This window comes from Rhinatrema bivittatum, chromosome 4 (assembly GCF_901001135.1).
Source record: "Rhinatrema bivittatum chromosome 4, aRhiBiv1.1, whole genome shotgun sequence".
Classification (NCBI taxonomy): Eukaryota; Metazoa; Chordata; class Amphibia; order Gymnophiona; family Rhinatrematidae; genus Rhinatrema; species Rhinatrema bivittatum.
This window is the reverse complement of record NC_042618.1, coordinates 28,140,884-28,166,333: the sequence shown is the minus strand read 5'-3', so window position 1 is coordinate 28,166,333 and position 25,450 is coordinate 28,140,884. Positions and strand designations below refer to the sequence as shown.

General features: G+C 46.6%; 1 protein-coding gene across 5 annotated transcripts in view; it reads right to left on the bottom strand.

Annotated features, from left to right (window-relative positions):
* PAPOLA (poly(A) polymerase alpha) overlaps positions 1–25,450 on the bottom strand; it is a 334,417-nt gene that overhangs the window by 19,648 nt on the left and 289,319 nt on the right. For all 5 annotated transcript variants that reach the window (XM_029597901.1, XM_029597904.1, XM_029597900.1 and 2 more), the window contains 2 exons: positions 21,308–21,379; positions 3,721–3,786 (listed from right to left, as the gene is read on the bottom strand). In XM_029597901.1, coding sequence (XP_029453761.1) covers positions 3,721–3,786; positions 21,308–21,379 — 138 coding nt within the window. The remainder of the gene's footprint in view (positions 1–3,720; positions 3,787–21,307; positions 21,380–25,450) is intronic.

The window sequence follows — 25,450 nt, the reverse complement described above, 5'->3', positions numbered from 1 at the left end:
AACTGTAGCTAACCGGAAGCAGAGTCTGTAGTAAGCTGGAACTGAAGCAGGCTGAAGACTGGAATGGAGTCTGTAGCAGGCTGTGGACTGAAGCAGGCTGTAAACTGGAATGGAGTCTGTAGCAGGCTGTGGACTGAAGCAGGCGGTAGACTGGAAGGGAGTCTGTAGCAGGCTGTGGACTGAAGCAGGCTGAAGCGAAGTCGGGAATGAACCAAGGTCAGAGGCAGGCGGCAGGCTGAAGCGAAGTCGGGAACGAACCAAGGTCAGAGGCAGGCGGCAGGCTGAAGCGAAGTCGGGAACGAACCAAGGTCAGAGGCAGGCGGCAGGCTGAAGCGAGTCAAAGGCAGTCCAAAGGTCAAGGCAGGAACGAAGAACAGACGAAGTGCAACTCAGAACTACTAGGCAGTAGTGAACCTCGTTGCAAGGCAAGGAGAAGGAGTCCGGACGCCGGTTATATCGGGCTTAGGGCGTGACGTCATCAGCGCAGGCGGGGCCAGACTTCCGGGAGCTGTGCACACAAAGTGGGCGTCCGCGCGCGCGCGCGAGGCAGTGGGGAGACGGGCAAGCAATGGCGGCCGCTACGTGGAGCAGGCAGCACCGCTGGGGTCCCAGCCACGTGGAACGCGGCGTTTCCAGCAGCGGAGGTAGGCACTGTTCAGACCTAGCGAAGGGGAAGCGGCGGAGACCGCAACATCTGTATCACTCCACTGTGAGACCACACCTTGAATACTGTGTACAATTCTGGTCACTGCATCTCAAAAAAGGTATAGTTGTGATGGAGAAGGTACAGAGAAGGGCGATCAAAATGATAAAGGGGATGGAACAGCTCCCATATTAGGAAAGACTAGAGGTTAGGACTGTTCAGCTTGGAGAAGAGACTGCTGAGGGGGGATATGATAGAGGTGTTTAAAATCAGGAGAGGTCTAGAACGGGTAAATGTGAATCTGTTATTTACTCTTTCGGATAATAGAAGGACTAGGGGGCACTCCATGAAGTTAGCATGTGGTACATTTAAAACTAATTGGAGAAAGTTCTTTTTTGCTCAACGCACTATTAAACTCTGGAATTTGTTGCCAGGGGGTGTGGTTAGTGCATTTAGTGTAGCTGGGTTTAAAAGACGATTGGATAAGTTCTTGGAGGAGAGGTTCATTACCTATTAAGCTGACCTAGAAAATAGCCACTGCTATTACCAGCAACAGTAGCATGGGACAGACTTAGTTTTTGGGTACTTGCCAGGTTATGGCCTGGATTGGCCACTGTTGGAAACAGGATGCTGGGCATGATGGTCCCTTGGTCTGACCCAGTATGGCATGTTCTTATGTTCCCAACCAGCATGCCTTTAGGCCTGATCAGGTATGCCATAGAAACATCTTCACTGCTTGAAGCTTAGATTCAGACCAGAACCAGGGCTCAGTTTTCAGCAACAAGAGATACGAGCAGTGGCTCTTAAATCTGTAGAAGTGTCCTTCTGAGAACATGCATAATCAAGCATGCCTCTTCCTCCTAGCTATAGCATGAGCCATGAGTTGTAGTAAGTAATTCGCAGCATGTGGGGCATGGATAGTTGGGCTCCACTTGTTGGCCAACAGTGAACACTGCACATCATCTTCCCCCTCTTAACTTTTCTCCTTTGAGTCCTTCCAGCCTCTGTCTTAACCCTAGGCTGAGTGAGAAAAGAAGTGTGTCGACTGAGCACTGGATCTGTCTCATTCTGTGTTGGAAGTAGCAGTAGTGCAGGAGCTTTGATAGCCACATGTGGCAGACAACAAAACTAATGAAGCCAGCTGCTGACATCACTGACTTCTGCATTCTCCTGTGTATAGAAGGTCTTTTAGTCCTCTTCATGTCCACCATTGCTTACACAGTGGAGGATTTTATGCCATACAATACTTTTGTTAATGTAGGTGTGCCTTTGGTTTGATAAGGTTAGGAAATCCTGGACTAGAGGTTGGGATGCAGAACTGTTCCTCTGTATTCACAGTCAGAAGGAAGTACTGGCAATTTGATTGGAAGTGCTATTGCAAGTCTGTACAGTCACAGGAATCAATTTTGGCATGGCCAAAAGGGAGCTATTAGGATCGGTGTCCCTTTGTCCTTCAATTTGAGAATTGTCTTTGCTATCAAGGGAACTGGTGGAAAAGTATAGAACAGGTCCTTAGCTCCACGGTATGATGAAAACAATAATTGCCATTGCTTTGTTGGGTTTTTTTGGAATGAATGAGTAGATGTGACTCGGTTATTTACACTTTTGAATAATAGAAGGACTAGGGGGCATTCCATGAAGTTAGCAAGTAGCACATTTAAGACTAATCAGAGGAAATTCTTTTTCACTCAATGCACAATAAAGCTCTGGAATTTGTTGCCAGAGGATGTGGTTAGTGCAGTTAGTGTAGCTGGGTTCAAAAAAGGTTTGGATAAGTTCTTGGAGGAGAAGTCCATTAATGGCTATTAATCAATTTTACTTAGGGAATAGCCACTGCTATTAATTGCATCAGTGGCATGGGATCTTCTTAGTGTTTGGGTAATTGCCAGGTTCTTGTGGCCTGGTTTGGCCTCTGTTGGAAACAGGATGCAGGGCTTGATGGACCCTTGGTCTGACCCAGCATGGCATGTTCTTATGTTCAGTTTTCCCATATCTAGATGACTGGCTAATATCGAGTTGATCCTATGAAAAATCTATGAAAGACACAAGTCAGTTTAAAACCATGATGCAACATATTCAGTTTGTCTTCGAAAAATCATTAGTCCTAACTCAACAGCTCAAATTCATAGGTGCACCTCTGGACATAAGAGGGGGAGGTCATACCTTCCGTTACAAAGAGCAATCAGAATTACGAATACAATCTTTATCCAAAAGCAAGTAGGTTACAGCACAAAGATAAAAACGATAGGTTCAATGGTACCTGAAGAGGAGCCAGTCAACACTTCCAACCACTCAGCCACAAAATACCAATTACACAGGAATTAATACACTCTCTGAAGACCTCTGAAGACCTAAGAAATAGTATTTGATACTTCACTTTGAATACATATACAGCCAGCTCACTGCTTCAATGGCAGGGGGAATGAAGCAAAGAGGATTTATATTCAGACAACCACCAACAAGGACTAAATTGCACAGGCTGGGTAAACAAGCATGAGAGTAGCTTGCCTACTGCGGCAGTTACTACCCCTAAACAATTAGGCTTGATACTTCACTTTGATGCAGCTCCAGCACTGCTCTCTACATTAATGGTGGGGGTGGAAGGAAATTAGAACCAAAAAGTTATCAATAAGGTCCCTGACATCAGCGGTCAGAGTAACAGATAAGTAAGAGGAAAGTAAGTGTGAAAGCTTGATGGGCAGACTGGATGGGCCTTTTGGTCTTCTTCTGCTGTCATTTCTATGTTTCTATGTTAAGCAGGAGATAAATATTCATGATCAGTGGGCTCTGTGGAAAAGACAAGACTGAAGAGGTCCCACATAGATGTGTGGAGATATAGTATGCTGCACATGCCTAACATGCTCAAAATTCCTAGAAACTTTGACATCAAAGTTCCATGCTGGACTCCATATATTGTCACCCATGTGCGAGAACAAATATCCTACTAGTTTCAAAGAAAAAGGAAAGATTTCTTCCTGTACATCAACATTCTAACATATTGTGCAATTACTAAGTATTACAACTCTCAACACTACTCAGCTGTTGCTGGTTATAAATGAAGTTTGTGGCATGAGTACCTGGGAAGCTGGTATAGCACTGGTTGCCAGGGGCAGAGGCGTAGCATTTGCCTCCATATCAAGCTCCTGTAAAGGAAATGTGCAATATTGTAATTAAATCACTTACATTTTTATTTAAAAAAAAAAAAATCACATGATGCATTATTGCAGGGCTGTTTTTCACATTATTGCCTTGGAAGTGTTGCAACTGTTATAACAATACTAAATCAATGACACTCCAACAAAAGGAAGGGTTTTCTTGCTACATGAGCACAATGTTTCCTTAACTGAAAATAAAATTATCCTGCATAGAAAGATGGAATTTATGGAATACACCACTAGAAGGAATACCTTATATCTTGTTAACTTTCCTAAGCCGAAAAGAATAACTCACTTGGATATATTTAGGCTCTACCTGTGGGAGATACTTACATTTCCAGATGAAGTACTACCACCTGTCAAATTTTATTATTTATTATGCTTATATGGTTGTTTTGTTTGTTACTTATTTGCAGTATTGGTGTTTGTGACTAACTTTGTGCACAACCTTGGGCAATCTATGTGGACCAGGAAGGCAAATGAGAAATGCTTTTAAATAAATTTCACCTGTTAAGCAGCATGAGCACAATAAGGGAATGGAAACTAACAAGAGCCAAGTGCCTCTAAGACCATGGGTAGCTATGTCCAGTCTTGAAGAGTCACAAACAAGCCTTCTTTTTAGGATTCCCACAAAAAAAAATGAACGCGACATCTGAATGCATTATCACCACTATATGCAAATATGTTCCTTGCATGGTCATTATGGGAATTCTGAAAACAAGACCTTTTTTGTGGCTCGAGGACTGGCGTTGGCTACCCCTGGTCTAGATAGTTGATCTCATGTGAGTCCTGGGAGCAGTAGGGAAGAACTGGTAGTGGCCTCTGCTTTAGAGATGAACAAAACCTGGAAGCAGGCAGAGTATTTTTGAAAGGGACTTCTGCACATAAAGCAGAGTTGCTTACCTGTAAACAGGTGTTCTCCCAGGTCAGCAGGATGTAGTCCTCACATATGCGTGACATCACTGGACGGAGCCCCATCACGGAAAACTTTTCTGTCAGTTTCTAGAATTTTTGACTGGCATACTGAGCATGCACAGCATGCCATGATCCCTGCAGCTACAGGGGTCTCCCTTCAGTCTCGTTTGTAGCAAAAGGTGCGAGTGAAAAATAAATAAAACATTTCATACTCAACTCCGCGGGGTGGTGGGTGGGTTTCGTGAGGACAACATCCTGCTGTCCTGGGAGAACACCTGTTACAGGTAAGCAACTCTGCTTTCTCCCAGGACAAGCAGGATGGTAGTCCTCACATGTGGGTGATTAGCAAGCTACAGGCTGACTCATTTGTTTGGACCAACAGCGTACAACTTGTGCAACAGGCACAACAACTGGTGAACTGTTGGGAAAAATGAGGTAGCCTGAAAATCACAGCAAATTGTTGTGGAAGGAGTTGGGATTATACTGGAAATAAGTTCTTCAAAACGGATTGGCCAAAGGCAGAGTCTTGAAGTCCTTCCTTGTCCAGACAGTAATGTGCTGCAAATGTGTGAAGGGAGCTCCAGGTTGCAGCTTTGCAGATCTCAGCAATCGGTACTGAACGATAGTGTGCTACTGCAGTTGCCATGGCTCTTACTGAGTGCGCCTTCACTCGTCCCTGGAGAGGAAGGCCTGCTTTTTCATAGCAGAATTTGATACAGTGTGCTAGCCAGTTGGAGAGAGTTTGTTTGCCCAATGCAACTCCTAGTCTGTTTTTGTCAAAAGAAACAAAGAGTTGGGTGGATTTCCTATGGACTGCAGTGCGGTCTAGGTAAAATGCAAGTGCACATTTACAATCCAAGGTGTGCAAAACTCTCTCGCCCTGGTGAGAATGAGGCCTTGAAAAAAGGTGGGCAACACTATAGACTGATTCAAGTGGAAGGCAGTAACCACCTTGGGAAGGAATTTAGGGTGAGTACATAGGACCACTCAGTCATGTAGGAACCTGGTATAGGGTATGTAACAAGTGCTTGTAACTCACTAACCCTTCGAGCAGATGTAATGGCTACTAGGAAGAGAACTTTCCATGTAAGAAATTTAATATCGCAGGAGCGCAAAGGCTCAAATGGGGATTGCATGAGCCTTGTAAGTACTACATTTAGGTCCCATTCAGTGACTGGTGGCCGTAGAGGGCCCCTCAAATCTACTGACAAGGGGTTGCGCTGTTACCGGGACATCCCCAAATCCTTTGTGGTACGCTGAGATAGCACTCAGATGTACCCTCACCGAAGAAGTCTTGAGACCAGAGTCTGAAAGGTGGAAGAGATAGTCTAATAGAGATGGTATGAGGCAGGAAAAAGGGTCGATACCTTTTTGCGTGCACCACATGGTGAATCTTTTCCACTTATAACGATAGGATTTTCGTGTGGAAGGCTTTTGTGACGCTACAAGCACTTGAGAGACATCAGTTGAAAGGTTGAGTGGTTGGAGGATCAAGCTTTCAACATCCAGGCTGTGAGGGATAGTCTGAAGGTTCGGATGGCGTAACATGCCTTGGTTCTGAGTTATAAGAGTGGGCGCTGTGCCTAGGCGAATGGGTTCTCTGATCGAGAGGTCGAGACACATGGGAAACCATACTTGTCGATGCCAATACGGGGCTATGAGAATCATTGAGCCTTTGTCCTGTTGTAGCTTCACGAGAATTTTGGCTATCAGCAGTATCGGGGGATATGCATATAGGAGGCCTGTGTCCCGGGGCGAGCGAAGGCATGCATGGTTAACTTGTTATGTTGCCTGTGCAGGGAATAGAATCTGTCTACTTTGTGATTCAGTTCAGATGCAAAGAGGTCTATTGTTGGTTGACCCCAGCGTTGGAAGATTCTAGTCGTTACCACAGGATTCAGAGACCACTCATGGGGATGGGACTGTTGGCTGAGGCGATCTGCTACTTCGTTCTGCACGCCTTTCAGATAAGTGGTCCGTAGATATATGGAGTGTGCAAGGGCCCAGTCCGAGATCTGCGCGGCTTCTTGGCAGAGGAGATAAGATCCTGTGCTGCCCTGCTTGTTCAAGTACCACATTGCAACTGTGTTGTCTGTTTGTATGAGAACAGTCTTGAATGAAAGGCAGTCCTTGAATGCATATAGAGCATAATGTATAGCTCAAAGCTCTAGGAAGTTGATCTGAAACGTTGCTTCGAACTGTGTCCAAGTACCTTGGGTTTGAAGATTGCTTACATGAGCTCCCCAACCCAAGGTGGATGCTTCTGTGATCAAAGTTATCTGTGGAACTGGTTGTTGAAAGGGTAGGCCTGTTAGCAAGCTGACTTTGTTCATCCACCAGAGAAGCAATAAACGTAACTGGTGGGTTACTTAAACCTGGGGTGAAAGTGATTGAATGGCTTGGAGCCATTGAGATTTCAAAGTCCATTGAGTTATTCTCATTGCCAGTCTGGCCATAGGAGTGATGTGGACCGTGGAAGCCAAGTGTCCCAGCAATTTTAAGAACTGATGTGCTGAGGCTATTTCTTTGTGCGCAGAGATATAGCTAGTCTCGAGAGTGTGTCTGCGCGGTTGTTGGGCAGGAAAGCCTTTGCCACTGTGGTGTCCAAATCTGTTCCAATGAAAGTCAGGAGATGAGATGGAGTCAAGTGGGATTTTTGATAGTTGATGAGAAATCCCTGAGTGTAGCAGATTGATAGTGAGTTTGAGAGTGTCGAGAGCTCCTTGCTGGATTGGCTCTGGATGAGCCAGTCATCCAGGTAAGGAAAGACATGTATGCTTTTTTTGCATAGATGGGCTGCTGCTACTGCTAGACACTTTGTAAATACACGGGGTGCCGAGGCAAGTCCGAAAGGCAGGACCCGGTACTGAAAGTGTTGATGTCCCACTAGGAAATGCGGTGATGTGGGGATATTGGAATATGAGTGTAAGCGTCTTGAAGATCCAGAGAACAGAGCCAATTTCCTTCTTGCAGAAGGGGAAAGATTGGTGCCCAAGGACATCACCCTGAAAGTTTTCTTTTCGTTAAAATTTGTTGAGATTGCGGAAGTCAAAGATGGGGCGGAGGCCACTTGATTTCTTTGGGATGAGAAAATAGCGGGAGTAGAACCCTCTGCCCTGCTGTGCTCGGGGGACAGGTTCCATGGTCTTGGCGCCCAGAAGGGTGGACAGTTCTGACTCTAGAAGGCCTGTGTGATCTTCTTGTATCCACAGAGCACTGGGTGGTAAGTCCGGGATTACCATGAGGAAGTTGAGGTGGTATCCCTGGGTTATGATGGATATAACCCATTGGTCTGTGGTTATATGTTGAGCCAGTTGATGATGAAGTGGCAAATTCGACCTCCTACTGGCAAATCTGATTTTGGATTTATGGAGCGACTGCTGTTCTCTGGATATGCTTCAAAATCCAGAGGCTTGGCATGTTTGCAGTGGTGGCTGAGGCCTGGATGTCTTGACCTGTCAAGGATGTGTTTTCTGAGATGGTCTAGTTGGCCTCACGCGAGATGCAGGTGGGTAGTATCTGCGTGGGCAACAAAATTGTTTTCAAGTGGGTCTTCTTGCAGAAGAAGGGCCTTCAGTAGTAACTGTGGATAATTGCCGCAGGGTCTCATTATGGTCTTTTAAATGAGCCACTGCATCTTGAATTTTGTCGCTGAATAGGTTTTCACCGGTACATGGCAAATCGGCGAGTTTGTCTTGGACTTCAGGTCTCAAGTCAGAGGCTTTTAACCAAGCCCACCTCCTGGCGTTGATTCCCGTTGCTGACAAGCGAGAAGCAGTTTCAAAGGAGTCGTAAGCAGCCCAAACCTCACGTTTTCCAGCCTCAAGGCCGTTCTGTAGTATGGCATTGAGACTATCTTGTTGTTATTGGGGAAGAGTCCGCTATTCCCTGAACCTGCTGCCAGAGATTCCTTTGATATTGTGTCATGTAAAGTTAGTATGCAGCTATGCATGACACTAGCATAGAGCTCTGAAACATCTTGGGACCCAAAATATCCAAGAATTTTTGGTCTTTGCCAGGAGGTATTGAAAAGTGAGGGTGCAGACGCCTGGCCTTTTTCTGTGCGGATTCAACTACCACTGACTGATGGGGTAGTTGTGGCTTTTGGAATCCAGAAATATGTTGGACCAGGTAAGTTGCATCTGTCCTATTCACTAGTTGGACAGTACAAGGATGCTCCCAGAGACTATGTTGGAGATCCACGAGCATCTCATGGACAGGGATAGTCATAACTTCCTTTGGAGCATCAACAAATTGGAGAATTTCCAATCTTTTATGACGTATGTCCTCCTCTGTAATCATGTCAAAGGGGATTGTCTCTGACATTTCCTTTACAAAATTTGCAAAGGAGAGGTCTTCTGGCGGAGATATTCTCCTTTCTTCTGAAGGAGATGGTTCTGATAAGATGTCCTCCATGGATGTGTCAGTGTCAACACCTTCCCATGTGTCAGAAAGGTTTCTCTAGCTGAGATCCTGAAGGGGGTAAGAAGGTTGGTACAGTAGGACGGGTTGGCACCGATGGATCCTTTGATGGCCTCGATGGAAGATGCAGTGGCATTGAGGGAAAACGTGGGCATCTCAGACCCAAGAGCCCCGATGGACCAGGCATCGGTTCCGGCAGTGGAATCGGTGTTGAGAGAGGACTGGAGTCCGTGCCTTCGTCTTCTGAGGACCCCGGAATGGGTATCGGGGCCTTCAGAGACTTTGTGGGTTGCTTTGGCATCGGTGGCCTAGGTTGTGTTGGAAGGGCAACGATGAGTGTATCCAGTCGGCTTAGCAGTGGTGTAAACATCGATGGTTCCGATGTTGGTGTCGGTATGGGCCGGCATCGATGGCTGTAAGTCTCAGAGAGCATAGAGCACTGCCTGGCGGATGAGACCTCCCTGCCTCCTCCCTGAAAGCTGGTGTAGATATCGCAGCTACAGGGGGAGGCAGGCTAGGTACTACTGGCACCTCCACAGGTATTTGTGGGGGATCAGTACCCGGCACCGTATCGGTGGGGATTGCCTTGGTTTCTCAGGTTGAGAGGGGGTTGGAGGCTCCTCTACCCATGTCCTCTTCGCAATTGGCTTGATAGTCATAGAGGCCGATGCAGTGTCTGTGCTGGCACCGGGAGTAGACTTGCGTCGGTGCCGGTGCTTCCCTCGGTGCTCGAGCCGATCTTTCTCTGGCACCGAGGAAGACGAAGCGGATGCTTTGGATGGAGTTGGTTGCGGATGGTCACCACTGCCCTGGTGCTCCTGGCGAGGTTTGACTAGTTTCTTCGATGCTCCTGCCGGTGTCGACTGGGTGGATGTCGATGGAGTCAATCGGATGTTGAGGCAAGCCCTCCTACCCTTCGGGGTCATCTGGGCACAACTTGGGCAATGAGAAACTTTGTGTGATGAGCCGAGGCACAGCACAGAGACATCATGTTTGTCAGTAATCGACATGGTACGGGGACACTTTGGGCAATTTCTAAAACATGTTGCCATGATAGAAAAAGGAGAGGCCCGAAAATGATTGATGCCTGCGGACACCGAAAAAAAGAGGAGGCAGGAATCGACCGATGATGGTAGAGAATTCACTCACTGGGCAACAAAAACAGATGTCGCGATGGGAGACCTGTGTGAGGGAAGTTTTTGGAAAAGTAAACTTCAAGTATTCCATGAGGAAAATTTTTGTGAGAAAATCTCACAGAGCTCCTAACCCTGAGGCAAACTGCAGCGCTGAAAAAAAAAAGACTGAAGGGAGACCCCTGGCTACAGGGATTATGGCATGCTGGGCATGCTCAGTGGGCCAGTCAAAAGTTCTAGAAACTTTGACAGAAAAGTTTTCCGTGATAGGGCTACATCCAGTGATGTCACCCACATGAGCACTACTATCCTGCTTGTCCTAGGAGAAAAAGATTTACTCTCAGAAATGGTTCTTTGGAAAATTGCCCAGCCGATATGCACACAATTTAAAATGTATCAGAGAGAAGCATTACAGGGGGGGCCCAAGTCTGGGTGAGGGTTTGCATTTACATACACACTTTGCGAATTTCAAAATAGGCCATGTAAATTTTCCCCTATATATAGTTGCAGGTATAAATTTTGTGCAAGTAGATTTCATGGGATAATATTCAAAGTGAACATATATATGTATGTTCACTTTGAAAGCTGGTGTGACTTAGGAATAAGCCTGTAAATTTGTGCAGGTTGTTATAAAATTACCTCCATAAAATCTTTTTCCACCATAAGGATATCCTCTTTCTGGGACTCAAAATGAGCATTCCCTGATATCTGCAGAGTTGCTCAGTATAAAAAGCAAGTTTGCTTACCTGTTAAACAGACTTATCCTTAGACAGCAGGATGAATTAGCCATGACATATGGGTGGCATCACCCACTGGCACCAAACAGCCATCTTAGAACCTCATGAGTCCCTCAGTCAATTTCAGAGCTTAACAAGCTTGAGGTAGTGGACTCTCCAAGGAAGCAGATAGGAATTAAGCATGGCTAATTCATCCTGTAGTATGTAGAGAACCTCCCATTTATAGGTAAGCAAACTTGCTTTCATATTTGAAAAGCAAGGCTGAACTGACACGTAGGGAATCCAAAACTGAGGACTGCACAGTGGAGCAATTAAGAAAAAGCAACCTGGCTCCACCAGTGGACAGTCAATCTACTGGGTTAACAGGCTGCACAAAACTGCTTGTTCAAAACTACTGTAGTCTCTTGATATGCTGCCCAGACAATAGTAGAATATAAAAGCGTGCACATGCGACCAAGTTGTAGCTTTGCAATCAGTCAATGAGGCTGCCCTTAGGTGCACCAATAAAGTTGCTATGGTTCTCACTTGAGCCTCAGAGTAATCTGTGGACCAGCTAGCACATAAGCATGCAATTCAATCCACTGGCCAGGTTGACAAAGTTCTTTTGGCAACTGCCATTCCTAGTCTATTAGGATCAAAGGCAACAACTAAGAAATCTTTTAATGAGATTGAATTCTTTTTAAATCACTGGGCAAGGTTTTCTTACAGTTCTAACTAATGAAGGGCCTTCTCACATTCAGGAGCATGCAGTGATGGGAAGAAAACAAAGGACAATAGCTTGGGTTTATATGAAAAACAGACACCATTTTAGGAAAGAACTTAGGGTCAAGTACAAAGGACTGCCTTACTGTGGAGGAATTGGAGATAAGTGAGTAGTGACATGTCAAGCACATGTCAGCCACTAGAAACACTAACTTCCAGGTGAGGAACTTTAAAGAAGCAGATTCCAAAGGTTCAAAAGGAGGCTTCATAATTTGAGTCAAAACAATGTTAAGATCCAAAGGCACTGGAGACTTAGTATACCACAGTCCTTTTATAAATTTGGATACCATAATATGAGTAGAAATTGGAACATCTTCCAAACTTTGATGGTATGCAATAGAACTAAGATGCACTTTCATTGAGGAAGTACTAAATTCCAGTGAAGAAAGAGAAAAATAGTAATGGAGCAGGTCCCTTGGGCTACATGAGAAAAGGCCCAGAGGACCAGACTGGCACGAGGCCAAAAATCTTTAGTTGAAGCCGAAAGCCTTCCTGGTCGATATCAAGATATCTTTCATTTCTTTATTAAGAAGCAGAGAGGAAACTATTGATATTCAACAACAATGCCATAAGGGCTAGAGAGGACAGATTCGGATGGCAGAGCTATCCATCATTCTGAGTGATAAGGAACAGGGACTTACCTATTGGAACTACTTGTCTTGACCATGTGGATCACTAAGAATCATTCTTGCACTATCCCAAGGCAATTTCTGGACTGTCTTCAGAATTATCAAGATCAGAAGGTAGGCATACAGAAGATCTGCATCCCAACATAAAGGCATCAGGAGCTGAGCTGAACCTGCTTAGAAGTGTGGAGTAAAAATTCTCCAACACCCCATTGCTCTCTACACTAAACAAGTCAAATAACAGCCAACCTCAGTTGAACAGATTGTCCGTCACCAGTTGATAAAGTGACCATTTATGAGAAACTAGGACTAGACTGGGGCAGTCCACCAGAGTGTTTTGGGACCCTGCAAGGTATATCTCTTGTAGATGAGCTCAGATGTGGGTAAACCACACTGAGATCCTGAGAGTTTCTCAAAGGGCAAAGGAGCCTTTGCTCCCCTGCTTATTTACGTAGAACATGGAAACCAGAGTCCAGGTTCTCCTTCTTGCTATAAGAGACAAAAGCTTTCAATGCATACCAAATGGCATATAGCTCCAAAAGGTTGATCTCAAGATGATACTCCACTAAGGACCATATCCCTTGGGTTCGAGCTACACCCCCCTTGGTGGAGGTGTCCATGGACAGAGCCACATGAGGTCGTGCACACAGGGGGAGCCCCTCATCCAGAGCCAAAGGTTTCTACCACCACCGAAGAGCTGTCTTCATTCCAGCTAATACCCTGATGCAGCGGTTCAATGGTTGCCATAGCTGGTCCCACTGACACTGAAGACCCCATTGGTGTGTCTCAAACAAAAAAGCATCAATGGGACGGAGAACTGTTGCTGCCATGTTTTCCAGGACAACTATGACTGATCTTGCTGGAGCTTGAATCTGTTGCAGAAGGATCTTTATTAGCCCCCTTAGCACTAAGGCTCGTTTACTTGGGAAGAACACACTGTCCCAAACTATCCATGCTTCTATGAACTGAGAGGAGTGAGGTTCAAATTGGCAAAGTTGAGCACAAAATCTAGAGACTGAAGGAATCCGGGAAATCCAGAGGCCAAGTGGGAGAACATGTAACCAATTATCCAGGTAGGGGGATAAAACAAAGACCCCATCTGGGATAGATATGCCACTATCACCTCCAGGCACTTGAATACCCTTGAGGCTGAAGATAGGCCGAAATGAAGGATGATCTGATATCTGAGGTATCTCCAGCGCAAATGATCAATCGGGATATGAGCATAGGTGTCCCTTGAGATGCAGGGTGTACACCTAATTGCCCAGCTGAATAAACAGATTTATCATGTGAAGGGAGTTCATCTTGAACTTCTCTCGCATTAGGAGTTTGTTTAGTTTTCGTAAATCCAGAATAGATCTCAGTCACCCAGTTTTCTTGGGAAGGTGGAAATGGGAATAAAATCATGGGTTTGTTCCTGGGAGAACAGCTCTAGCTATCTCTGTTGAAGGAGTTATTCCACCTCCAGACAAAGACTAGGCAATTGAACATAAGAATTTGCCATTCTGGGTCAGAACAAGAGTCCACTGAGTCCTGTATCCTGCTTACAATTGTGGCCAATTTAGGTCACAATTAACTGGCAATATCCCAAAAAGTAAATAGTTCCCATTCTGCTATCCTGCAGTGATAAGCAGTGGCTATTTCTTAAATTTACTTGGTTGATAACAGTTTATTGACTTCTACAGGAACCTGTCCAAACTTTTTTGTAAACCCAGCTATGCTAACTACATTAACCAAATCTTCCGGCAACGAATTCCAGAGCTTAATGTGTTGAGTGAAAGAATTCTCAGATTTGATTGAATATGTTCCTAACTTTGTGAAGTGTCCCATAGTCTGCATTTTATTTGACAGAGAAAATAGATTCATATTTACCCATTCTTTTCCACTCATGATTTTATAAGCCCTCTATTATATCCCCCTTAGCTGTCTTCTCCAAGCTGAACAGTGCTAATCTGTTTAGTCTTTCTTCACAGGGGAAGAAAGACTATCATTTTGGTTGCCTCTTTACCTTTTCCAATGAAATATATCTTTTTGAGATGTGGTGACCAGAACTGCACCAATTCCAATCATTCAAGCCTTCGCGCTAAAGGATGCACACTGTGCCAAAGCTAACAATGATGCCCTGGACACATAGGGATCCAGGAAATAAAGATGATTTGGCACCTTGGGGTGCTTCTGCACCATGAAAGTTAAGAGTTCAGACAGACACGGGCACTGAATTGCCCCCAGTCATGGTACAATGCTGCATTCTTTCTTTCAGCTCCAAAGAGCTTGCATCTGGGATGAGCCCTGCTAATTTGCCAATGACCATGCCACTTCTGGTGTTAAAATTTCTGTGCTTTTCTCAACCCCATAACTGTGGATCCAGAGCCCAGCACTGCAGGAAGGGCAGCTTTTACCATGTAGTGGTGATGGAAGGAGCTTTTTTTTTTTTTTTTTTTAAATTCCAAGCAGCGAGAGCTCAAGGAGGCCCCCCGAGAGCACAAGCAGCTTCTACAATCAAACTCATGGATACATTTACCAAAAGATCCTTGCTGTTGGTGCTGATTTTTTCCTAAAATGTTTAAGTTCCAGGGGAATCAGAATAGATTTTCTGATTAGGACTATTTGGTTACTTTTCTAAAGGGTAAGACTAGAGTGAAGAAAGAGTTGCTTACCTGTAACAGGTGTTCTCACAGGACAACAGGATGTTAGTCCTCACATATGGGTGACATCACAGGTTGAAGCCCAATCACGGAACACTTTTGTCAAAGTTTCCAGAACTTTGACTGGTACCTACTGGGCATGCCCAGCATAGCATCAACCCTGCAGCCAGCAGGGGTCCCCCTTTAGTCTCGTCTTATAGTAAAAGTACATGCGAAAAATAAAATAAATCGTAAGCGAACCCAACTTCGCGGGTTGGCGGGCGGGTTTCTTGAGGACTAACATACATCCTGCTGTCCTGTGAGAACACCTGTTACAGGTAAGCAACTCTGCTTTCTCACAGGACAAGCAGGATGGTAGTCCTCACATATGGGTGAGTACCGAGCTGAGGATGCCTGAGCAATGCACCAAATGTACCCAAAGATGTGCAACAGGCACAAGAACTGGGGTGGAATTTGGTAGAGGGCATCCTGAACCCTACTGGGTTGGCAGAAGGATATTGGTACCTCAGTTCGCAAATAAGTTGCGTAGCACAGACTGGCCGAAGATGGAATCTTGTCTGCCAGCCTTGTCTAAACAATAATAGGCTGTGGAGAGAGCTCCAGGTAGCAGCCTTACAAATGTCAGCAAGCGGCACCGGGCGTAGATGCGCTACTGATGTTGCCATGGCCCTGACAGAGTGTGCTTTAACACGGTCTTGAAGTGGAATGCCTGCCTGTTGGTAACAAAAGGAAATACAGTCCGCTAACCAGGAGGAGAGAGTCTGCTTACCACAGGTTTGCCCAATTTGATGGGATCAAAGAAAACAAACAATTGAGTGCATTTCCTGTGGGAAGCTATACGGTCTAGATAAAATGCTAGAGCACGTTTACTGTCAAGGATATGCACAGCCTGTTCTCCTGGGTTCGAGTGGGGCCTGGGAAAGAAGATAGGTAGTATAATGGATTGATTAATATGAAACTCCGATACTACCTTAGGCAAAAACGTAGGTCGCATGCGGAGTACGATCCTATCATGCAGAAGTTTAGCGTAAGGCAGATAGGTAACTAAGGCCTGTAACTCACTAACTCTGCGGGCGGATATGATTGCCAAAAGAAAAATCACTTTCCATGTGAGATAGCGGAGATCACAGGATTGGAGAGGCTCAAATGGCAGTTTCATGAGCCTTCTCAAAACCATGTTGAGGTCCCAAGAAGGGCCGGAGGGCGCAGTGGAGGTTTAAGGTGAAGCAAGCTCTTCAAAAAGCATGTGACAAGGGGTTGTACTGAAATGGGTACATCCCCGACACCTTTATGGAACGCAGCTACTGCACTGACATGTATCCTGATAGAAGACGTTTTGAGGCCTGACTGTCAGGTGCCAGAGATAGTCCAGAAACTTTGGTGTGGAACAAGTGAAGGGATCGATGGACATGGAAGTACACCATCCCGTAAACCTGTTCCATTTTTAACGATAAGACTGCCTTGTGGAAGGCTTTCGTGAATCTACTAGGACACAGGAAACCAGCTCTGAAAGGGGTTTCCCGTGTCCTAGTAGGTTGGAGTATTAACCTTTCAACATCCAGGCAGAGGTTGAAGTATTAACCTTTCAACATCCAGACAGTCAGGGCGAGGGCCTGGAGGTTGGGGTGACGAAGGCAGCCGTTCTGAGTGATCAGAAGCGGGTCCTTCCCCAGAGGAATATGCCGGTGTACAGATAGATCGTGGAAACCAGACCTGGCGTGGCCAATGAGAGGCTATGAGAATCATTAGACCCATGTCCCTTCGCAACTTCACGAGAGTGAAATGAATGGAAGTGGAGGGTACGCATAAAGAAGACCGCTGGCCCACGAGAGGGAGAAAGCATCCCTGGGCTGGCGGTGTTGGCTGCGAGTGAGAAAGCAGAAGTTCCCTACTTTGCGGTTGTGAACAGACGCAAAGAGGTCTATGTGAAAGTAACCCCAACATTGGAAAATTGAGTCCGCTACAGTGGGGTTGAGGGACCACTCTCGTGCAGTTGAAAAGTGCGACTCAGCTTGTCCGCCAACACATTGTCCACGCCCGGCAAGTAGGTGGCCCTGAGGTACATCGAGTGGGAAAGGGCCTCCGCCCATATCTGTGCAGCTTCCTGACAGGAGGTAGGAGCCCATTCCCCCCCTTGCTTGTTGATGTACCACATTGGCCACCTAGTTGTCTGTTTGCATCAGGATGATCTGGTTGGAGAGGTGATCCTGAAAAGCCCTGAGAGCATATCTGATTGCACGAAGCTCCAGAATATTTATCTGGTGTTTGGCTTCCTCTGGAGACCAGATGCCCTGAGTTTGCAGGTTTCCAACATGTGCTCCCCAGCCGAGGTTGGAGGCATCTGTTGTCAAGGTTATTTGAGGTTCTGGAATCTGAAATGGGAGGCCTTGTACCAGACTGGATTGGTTTGCCCACCAAGCTAGCGATAGATGGAGCTGTTGTGGAGGTTGTGATGCGGATTGTGGAGGACGTTGGCTGAGAAGACTGAGTCCACTGCGATCTTAGAGTCCATTGCATGACTCATGGCGAGGTGAGCCATGGGAGTGACATGCACTATGGAGGCCATATGACCCAATAATATCAGGAAGTGACGTGCAGTTGAATGTTGTCGAGACTGCAATTGAAGGGCCAGAGAAGCGAGAGTGAGAGAACAATCCTGAGGTAGGAAAGCTTTCACTTTTAGAGTATCCAAGTTGGCCCCTATGAACGATAGAGTTTGCAAAGGAACTAGCCTGGATTTTTGACAGTTTATGAGAAACCCTAGGGAGATCAGGGAATGCAAAGTGAGGCGAAGGGACGTCCGTGCACCTTGCCGAGAGGGAGCCCTGATCAACCAATCGTCCAGATAGGGGTAGACGTGGACACTAACTCCTGAGGTAGGCTACTACCACCATGAGGCATTTGGTGAAGAATCGTGGGGCAGATGCTATGCCGAAAGGTAACATTTGATATTGAAGTGTTTTGGGCCTACTAGGAATCTGCGATGTGACGGAGTGATTGAAATATGTATGCAGGCGTCCTGAAGGTCTAGAGAGCAGAGCCAGTCTCCCCTTTGAAGAAGGGGAAGTAGAGAACCCAAGGTCACCATCTTGAACTTTTCTCTTTGTAGGTATTTGTTTAGAGTGATACCAAAAAAGTCAGGTGGGCGCACCCCACCTGACTTTTTTGGTATCAGGAAATACCTGGAATAGAACCCTTGGCCCCTGTTCTGAGTGGGGCACTGGTTCTATTGCTTGGGACAGGAGGAGGAGGGAGACCTCCTGATCCAAGAGTGGCGAATGGTCGGATGTTCCCCATGTCAGCCGAGGCGGGGAATCTGGTGTGACAGAGAGAAAGTTGAGGTAGTAACCCTGGGATACTACTGCCAGTACCCACTGATCTGTGGTGACTGTGTACCATAGGCTGGAGAAGTGGCACAACCGGCCACTGACCGGAATAGTCGGAAGTGGAAGCTGGGTACTGCTCTCTAGAAGGGAGTCAAAAACCTGACGCTGGACCCGATTGAGGGGCTGGCTGCGACTTCTGCCCTCTAGGCTGCCTAGGTTGGCCTTTTTGGTAAGGCTTAGAAGGCCGCCCCTGGACACTGGGGGATAGTATCTCCTCTGCCGGAAGAATTGCCTCTTGGAATCCCTCTTAAAGGATCTTTTGGACGAAGGGGAGGGATCAGAATGCAGTAAGGAGAGCTGGCGCAGAGTCTCTTGGTGGTCCTTGAGCTGCGCCACTGCTTCTTGAAACTTTTCACCGAAAATATCCCCCGCACAGGGCAAGTCAGCCAATCTGACTTGTACCTCTGGTCTGAAGATTTCAGCCAGGCCATCTCCTTGCACTGATAGCGGCTGCCAACACCCTAGAACCGGTGTCAAAGATGTAATACGCTGATCATACTTCATGCTTGCCAGCATCTAAGCCCTTTTGTGCTAGGGCATGAAGTTGGTCCTGGAACTGCAGAGATAAGGCCTCAGCAAAGTCTTGAATCTTCGTGACCAAGGCCCTGTTGTATTGGGTCACGTAGAATTGGTAGGATGCAATGCGAGAAATGAGCATTGATCCATGGAATACCGGTCTTCCAAATGCATCCAGGAAATTCTGATCTTTCCATGGGGGAATGGATGAGTGAGGTTTGACGCGTCTAGCCCTCTTTTGGGCTGACTACAACCACCGAGTGATGATCCAACTGAGTTCTTTGGAAGCCAGGGGCTGATTGAACTAGGGAGGTGGCATCTACTTTTCGGTTAACAGGTGCCACCGAGCCACCCAGTTTCTCTTCAAAAGGTCCAAAAGGATGTCATGAATAGGGATGGACATGATTTCCTTTGGAGCATCGAGAAATTGTAGAAGCTCTAGCATCTGATGTCTAGAGTCGCCCTCTTTCTGAAGCTGGAGTGGGACCGTTTCAGACATCTCCTTAACAAAGGACAGGTCCTCTAGAGGAGAACGCTTCCTTTCATCAGGAGGGGAGGGCTGTGAAGGTAGATCAGAATCCTGGGACGAATCATCGGTCCAAGGATTATAAAGGTCATTATCAGCTCCCAAATGTTCTTCAGAAGGAAATAACGGAGTTACTCCTGAAGGCCCTGGCCTGGACATCAATGGTCCCGAAGGAGGAATCGAAGGCATCGATGGAGGCACCGATGGAATTGGTGACATTGATGGATGTGTCAGTGGCGGCACTCCCGATGGTGGAATGAAGAGCGGTGTTTCTTCATCTTCCTCTGATGACAAGGGAATTGGCGAGGAAGGAGTCGGGTCCCTCGGATCCACCGGTGGAAGGGCACCGATTAACTTGTCTATTCTAGCCAATAGCAGTGCAAGCGCCATGGGTATCGGGTCGGTGACCGGAGGAGGAACCGGTATCGATGGAAGTTGGAAGCCCTGGAGTGCTTTGCCAATGGCCTCTTGGATCATCCAATCCAATTCTTCACGGAAACCTGGGGCATGAATACCTGGTTCCGGAGTGGGAGGTAGCACTGGCATAGCCGGAGGCTCCACTGGTGAAGGTGGAATCACGGATCCCGGCACCTGTCCAGGTGGGGGAACGCCTCTGTGACCCAGAAACAGAAGAGGACGAAGCCTTTTCTGTATGGAGCTTCTTTGTCGGAGGCTCAGACGACTTCGATGTCGAGGGTTTACCGGTATCGATGGCCTGAGCTTTACGATGACGGTGTTGATACTTTTCTCGATGTTCAGCCCAGTGTTTTTCCTGAGGGGGAACAGAGGGGGTCAACACTCATGGAGTCCTCGAGGCCAGTCGGGTAGCAGCAGATTCCCGGTGCTAGCGCGACGTAGATGGCACTGGTTCAGACGACGAAGCTATCGATGGCGTCAGGGTTTTTGGCCTAAAGAGAAGACCCATCTTATCGAGCCGAGCCTTGTGACCCTTTCGTGTCATTTGGGCACATTTAGTGCAAGTAAGGACATCGTGGAAGGACCCCAAGCACATCAAACAGACCATGTGAGTGTCAGTGATGGACATTGTTCGAATGCAGTTGGGGCACGGACAGAAACCAGACGCCATGGCTTTGACAAAATTTAGTTACGGTGCAGTCGATGGCCGGTAGGCCGTGAGGAAAAAACTCGACAGGAATCTACCGCAAACGGGCAAAAAAACTTACCGTTTGACCGCGGAGCAAAGAAATCATAAGGGGACCCCGTGGGATAAAATTTTTTGAAATTTTTTTTTTAACAAAGTTCCATGAGGAAAATTCCTGTCAGGAATCTCTGAAGAGCTCCTTAACCCGCATGGCTACTGCTGCGTGGAAAAAAAGACTGAAGGGGGGACCCCTGCTGGCTGCAGGGTTGATCCTATGCTTGGCATGCCCAGTAGGTGCCAGTCAAAGTTCTGGAAACTTTGACAAAAGTGTTCCGTGATTGGGCTCCATGCTGATGATGACATCCATATGTGAGGACTACCATCCTTCTTGTCCTGTGAGAATCCAGTGATACCAATGATGGATAGCTCTCAAATGTCAACTAATGTGCGATAGGAGGCAGTATCGCTCCTGTGTGCACTAAATAAATGTGTTGGAGTTATGGATGGTTAATTTTAGAATTTAGTTACAATATTTCAGATCTCTTCCCATCATGTTTTGGGCTTGAATGAATATTAGGCATTTTTTTTTCTTTTAAGGCCACCTTCTGTTTTCTATTATTGTTTGTTGAGAAGAATTTACTACCAACATCACTTCTTTGCACAAGTACTCTTCTATATTTTTGTGTATTTAAAATTATAACTATTTAAAAGAAGCAGATCTTCAAACTCAAATTCTTACCTTAACAATGTTTGTTTCTTCTTTATCATGATCATCTGTATCCAGGACAGTAGTCTCTTCATTTGCATCATGCTGTAAAAATAGCAAATAATTCAACAGTATTAAATAATAGAACTGACAAACACATAAAATGGACCTTTCAGATCTCATCTACATGTACTCTTAACTAATTATAGCACAGTGGTTGTCAACTCTGGTTTCAGGTCATCCACAAATATGTGCATCTAGGAACCAGACTAATTTTCATATGTTGGTGAAGCAGAAAACGAGAACAGAAAATGAGAGTCAGGGGGAAGAGGCAGGAGAAATATGACAAAGGAGAAATTACTACTTACCTGATAAAGCAGAGTTGCTTACCTGTAACAGGTGATCTCAGAGGACAACCGGATGTTAGTCCTCACACATGGGTGACATCATCAGATGGAGCCCTGATGTGGAAAACTTATGTCAAAGTTTCTAGAACTTTGACTAGACACACTGAGCATGCACAGCATGCACTATACCACACTGGCTCCCTCTCCAGTCTTGAAACATAGAACAATTAAAATTAAAAATAGGAGAAACCCAACTCTGCAGGGTAGCAGGTGGGTTTCGTGAAGACTAACATCCTGCTGCCCTTGGAGAACACCTGTTTCAGATAAGCAACTCTGCTTTCTCAAAGGACAAGCAACATGGTAGTCCTCACTCATGGGCAAATCCCTAGATACAGGCTGCTCCTCAACACACAAGGGGATCAATAAACACCCAAACCAGGTGCCAACGGGCATTTAACACCGGTGATGTTGGTAACAGAGGGGGAGACAGCCTGAACCCAAACACAGGCCCCTAGGCGGAAGAGCTAGGTTCTACACAAACAGGTTCCAAAGGACAGACTGGCTGAAACTACTGTCACGTTGTCCAATCCTAGCCAGACAGTAATGGGATGTGAATGTGTGGAGAGAACACCACATCTCAGTCTTGCATATTTCCTCCAGGGGATCTGCTCGCATGAGGGCCACTGAAGCTGCCATGGCTGACAGAATGAGACTTGACATGACTCCCAAGAGGCAGTCCGCCTGGGCATAACAAAAGATGCAATCTGCTAGCCAAAAGGATAGTGTCTGTTTAGTAATGGCAATGCCCAACCTATTCTTATCAAAAAAAAAAAAGTTGATGGGGCATGGGAAAGAATGTTGGCAGGACGATGGACTGGTTAAGACGGAAGTCCGACATCACCTTCAGCAGGAACTTAGAGTGCGTACATAAGACCATCCTGTCATGATAAAACAGTGTAAAGTGGACAAGTCACTAAGGCCTGGAGCTCACTGACCTTACGTGCTGAGGTGACCGCCACCAAAAATATGACCTTCCAGGTCAGGCACTTCAGGTCACAGGTGTGTAGCGGCTCAAACAAAGCTTGCATCAGCTGAGCTAACATCATGTTGAGATCCCAACACATAGCGGGAAGACTTAGGGAAGGCTTCAATTGAAGCAGGCCTCATATGAAACGTAAAACTATAGGCTGTACAGAGATGGGTGTACCATCTACATCTTGGTGTTAAGTGCTAATTCCACTGAAATGAACTCAGAGTTGGTTTTTAAGTCAGCTTCCAATAGGTGTAGAAGGTAATCAAGCAGTTTTTGTGTGGAGGTAGGAGAACGGATCTAGGGACTTCTGCTCACACCACACGGAAAACCTCCTCCACTTTAGTGCATAAGAGTTTCTAGTGGAAAGCTTTCTAGAAGCCACCAGGACCTGAGACATCCTCAGAAAGACCAAGTGGCTGCAGGATTAACCTCTCAGCATCCAGGCTGTGAGCAACAGGGCTTGGAGGTTGGGATGCTGCAGCCTGTTTTGATCTTGCATGATGAATCTGGGGAAGTCCCCAGACTGACTGGTCTCCAGATGGACAACTCCTGTAGAAGTGGAAACCAGAAATGTCTCTGCCAATAGGCGACTATGAGGATCATAATTCCCCTGATCTTGTGAAGCTTCAATAGTCTTTGCCATTAAGAGAATCGGAGGATATGCATAGAGAAGACCCTTACCCCAGTGACGGGCAAGGGTGTCCGAAGCTGGTTTGCTGTCTGACCTGAATATGGAGCAGAGCCTAGGAACCTTCCTGTTGCAGGGGGACATGAACAGATCTATACCCAGGCTCCCTCAGAGGTGGAATATCCAATTCTCTAACCCCTGGCCCTGGGACCATTTGTAGAGTCTGAAGGCTCGACTCAGCCTGTCCGTTATGTTCTCCATCCTGGCCAGGTATATGGCCCTGAGCACCATCCCATGAGACAGGGCTCATGACCAGATGTGGACCGCTTCCTGACACAGGTGGTATAATCGCATGCCTCCCTGCTTGACGACATACCACATGGCTACCTGGTTGTCGGTTTGGATCAGGATAACTTTGTTGGACAGTTGATCTCTGAAAGCCCATATTGCATACCTGATTGCCCAGAGCTCCAGAAGTTGATTTGACAAGAGCGTTCTTAGCGGACCAGAGAACCTAGGTTCTCAGCCCATCTACATGAGCTCCCCACCTCAGTGATGGATGCATCCGTAGTTAGGACAATTTGGGTCGGGGGACTTTGAACAAAGATTCCCCGTTTCAGATATGAAAGTACCCGCCACCAGTGCAATGAGTCCCAGAGAGACAGGGTGACTCGGATGCAATCCTGAAGGTTCTGAGTAGCCTGGTGCCACTGCCACCTCAGAGTCCATTAGGCTCTGTGCATGCCAATGGAGTAATATGGACGATTGCAGCCATATAGTCCAACAGCTTCAACACGTGCCAGTTTGACACCTGCTGGCTCTGCTAAATCTCTGCTGCGATGGTCAAGGTGACATGAGCCGTATCTAATAGGGCTCCTATGAAGTCCAATTGAAGTGACAGGCTGAAATGGGACTTTGGGTAACAGAATGAATCATAGTGCCTCCTACTCCCGGGATAGTCAAGCGCTTGGACCTGGCGGCCCCTGCCCAAGATGTGATCTTGACCAATCGTCCAGATAAGGGAAATCACGCAATCCCAGCATGCGGAGGTGTGCCTCTATCACGGCCAGGCACGTTGTGAAGACTCGTGGGGATGATGCTAGCCTGAACGGCAACATCCGGTACTGGAATGGTTTTCCAACTAAGAATTGGAGATACTTCCTGTGATCAGGGAAGACGGAGGGAGCACAGCCAGTCTCCTTTTTGTAAAAGGGGGATCAAGGTGCCCAGGGAAACCATTTTGAACTTTTTTTTTTTAGGAACTTGTTAAAGGCCCTCAGGTCTAGGATGGGATGGAGTCACCCTTTTCTCTTTGGAATCAGGAAGTACCTGGAGTAGAATCTCCACCCTCTTTGCCCTAGAGGTACAGGCGTGACTGCCCTGCCTTTAAAAGGGAAGACAGCTCCGCTAATAGTACCATCTGATGCTCTACCAGCCCCAAAACAGGTACGGAGGGCAATTTGGTGGGACACCCAATAATTCAATTGGTACCCTTGATGGATGATGGAAAGAATACACTGGTGCGAGGTTATACACTGGGTCACTGGTTTGCAAAGAACCGCAGCCTGCCCCCTACCAGAGGGTCCAACATACTGGGTATGGGAGACTGGACTATGCTCCCTAGGACCCAGTCAAAACCCTGTCCCTGGAGCTGACAGGCACCGGCTGGGGCTTGTAGGCTCTCTGCAGCCTGGAATACCTACGGGAGCGAGGGGGCAGAGGATAATTCTTCCTTTGGCGAAAGAGACTTCCTTGACCTGTTTCACTGGCTTCCTAGAAGAGAATGGATCTGGAGTGCTGGTAGAGAGTTGTTGGAGGGTTGCATGGTGGTCTCTCACCCTATCTACGAAGAGATTCTCCCAAGAACACAGCACATCAGCAAGTATTTCCTGTACCTCTGGTCGGAGATCCGAGGCCCACAGCCATGTCATTCTGCGGGCATAGATTACCGCTGCAGAGACTCACGATGCCATTTTGAAAACATCGTGAGTCATTCAGATCTTGTGTTTTCTGCACACCAGGCCTTTTTTTTTTTTTTTTAAATCAATGACATGAGAGTGTCCTGCTGCTGTTGAGGCAGCTGCTTGGCCACCTCCTGCACCTACTGGTTCATGTAGAGCTGGTAGGCAGCGATGCGGGCAATGAGCATGGCACCTTGAAACACCTTC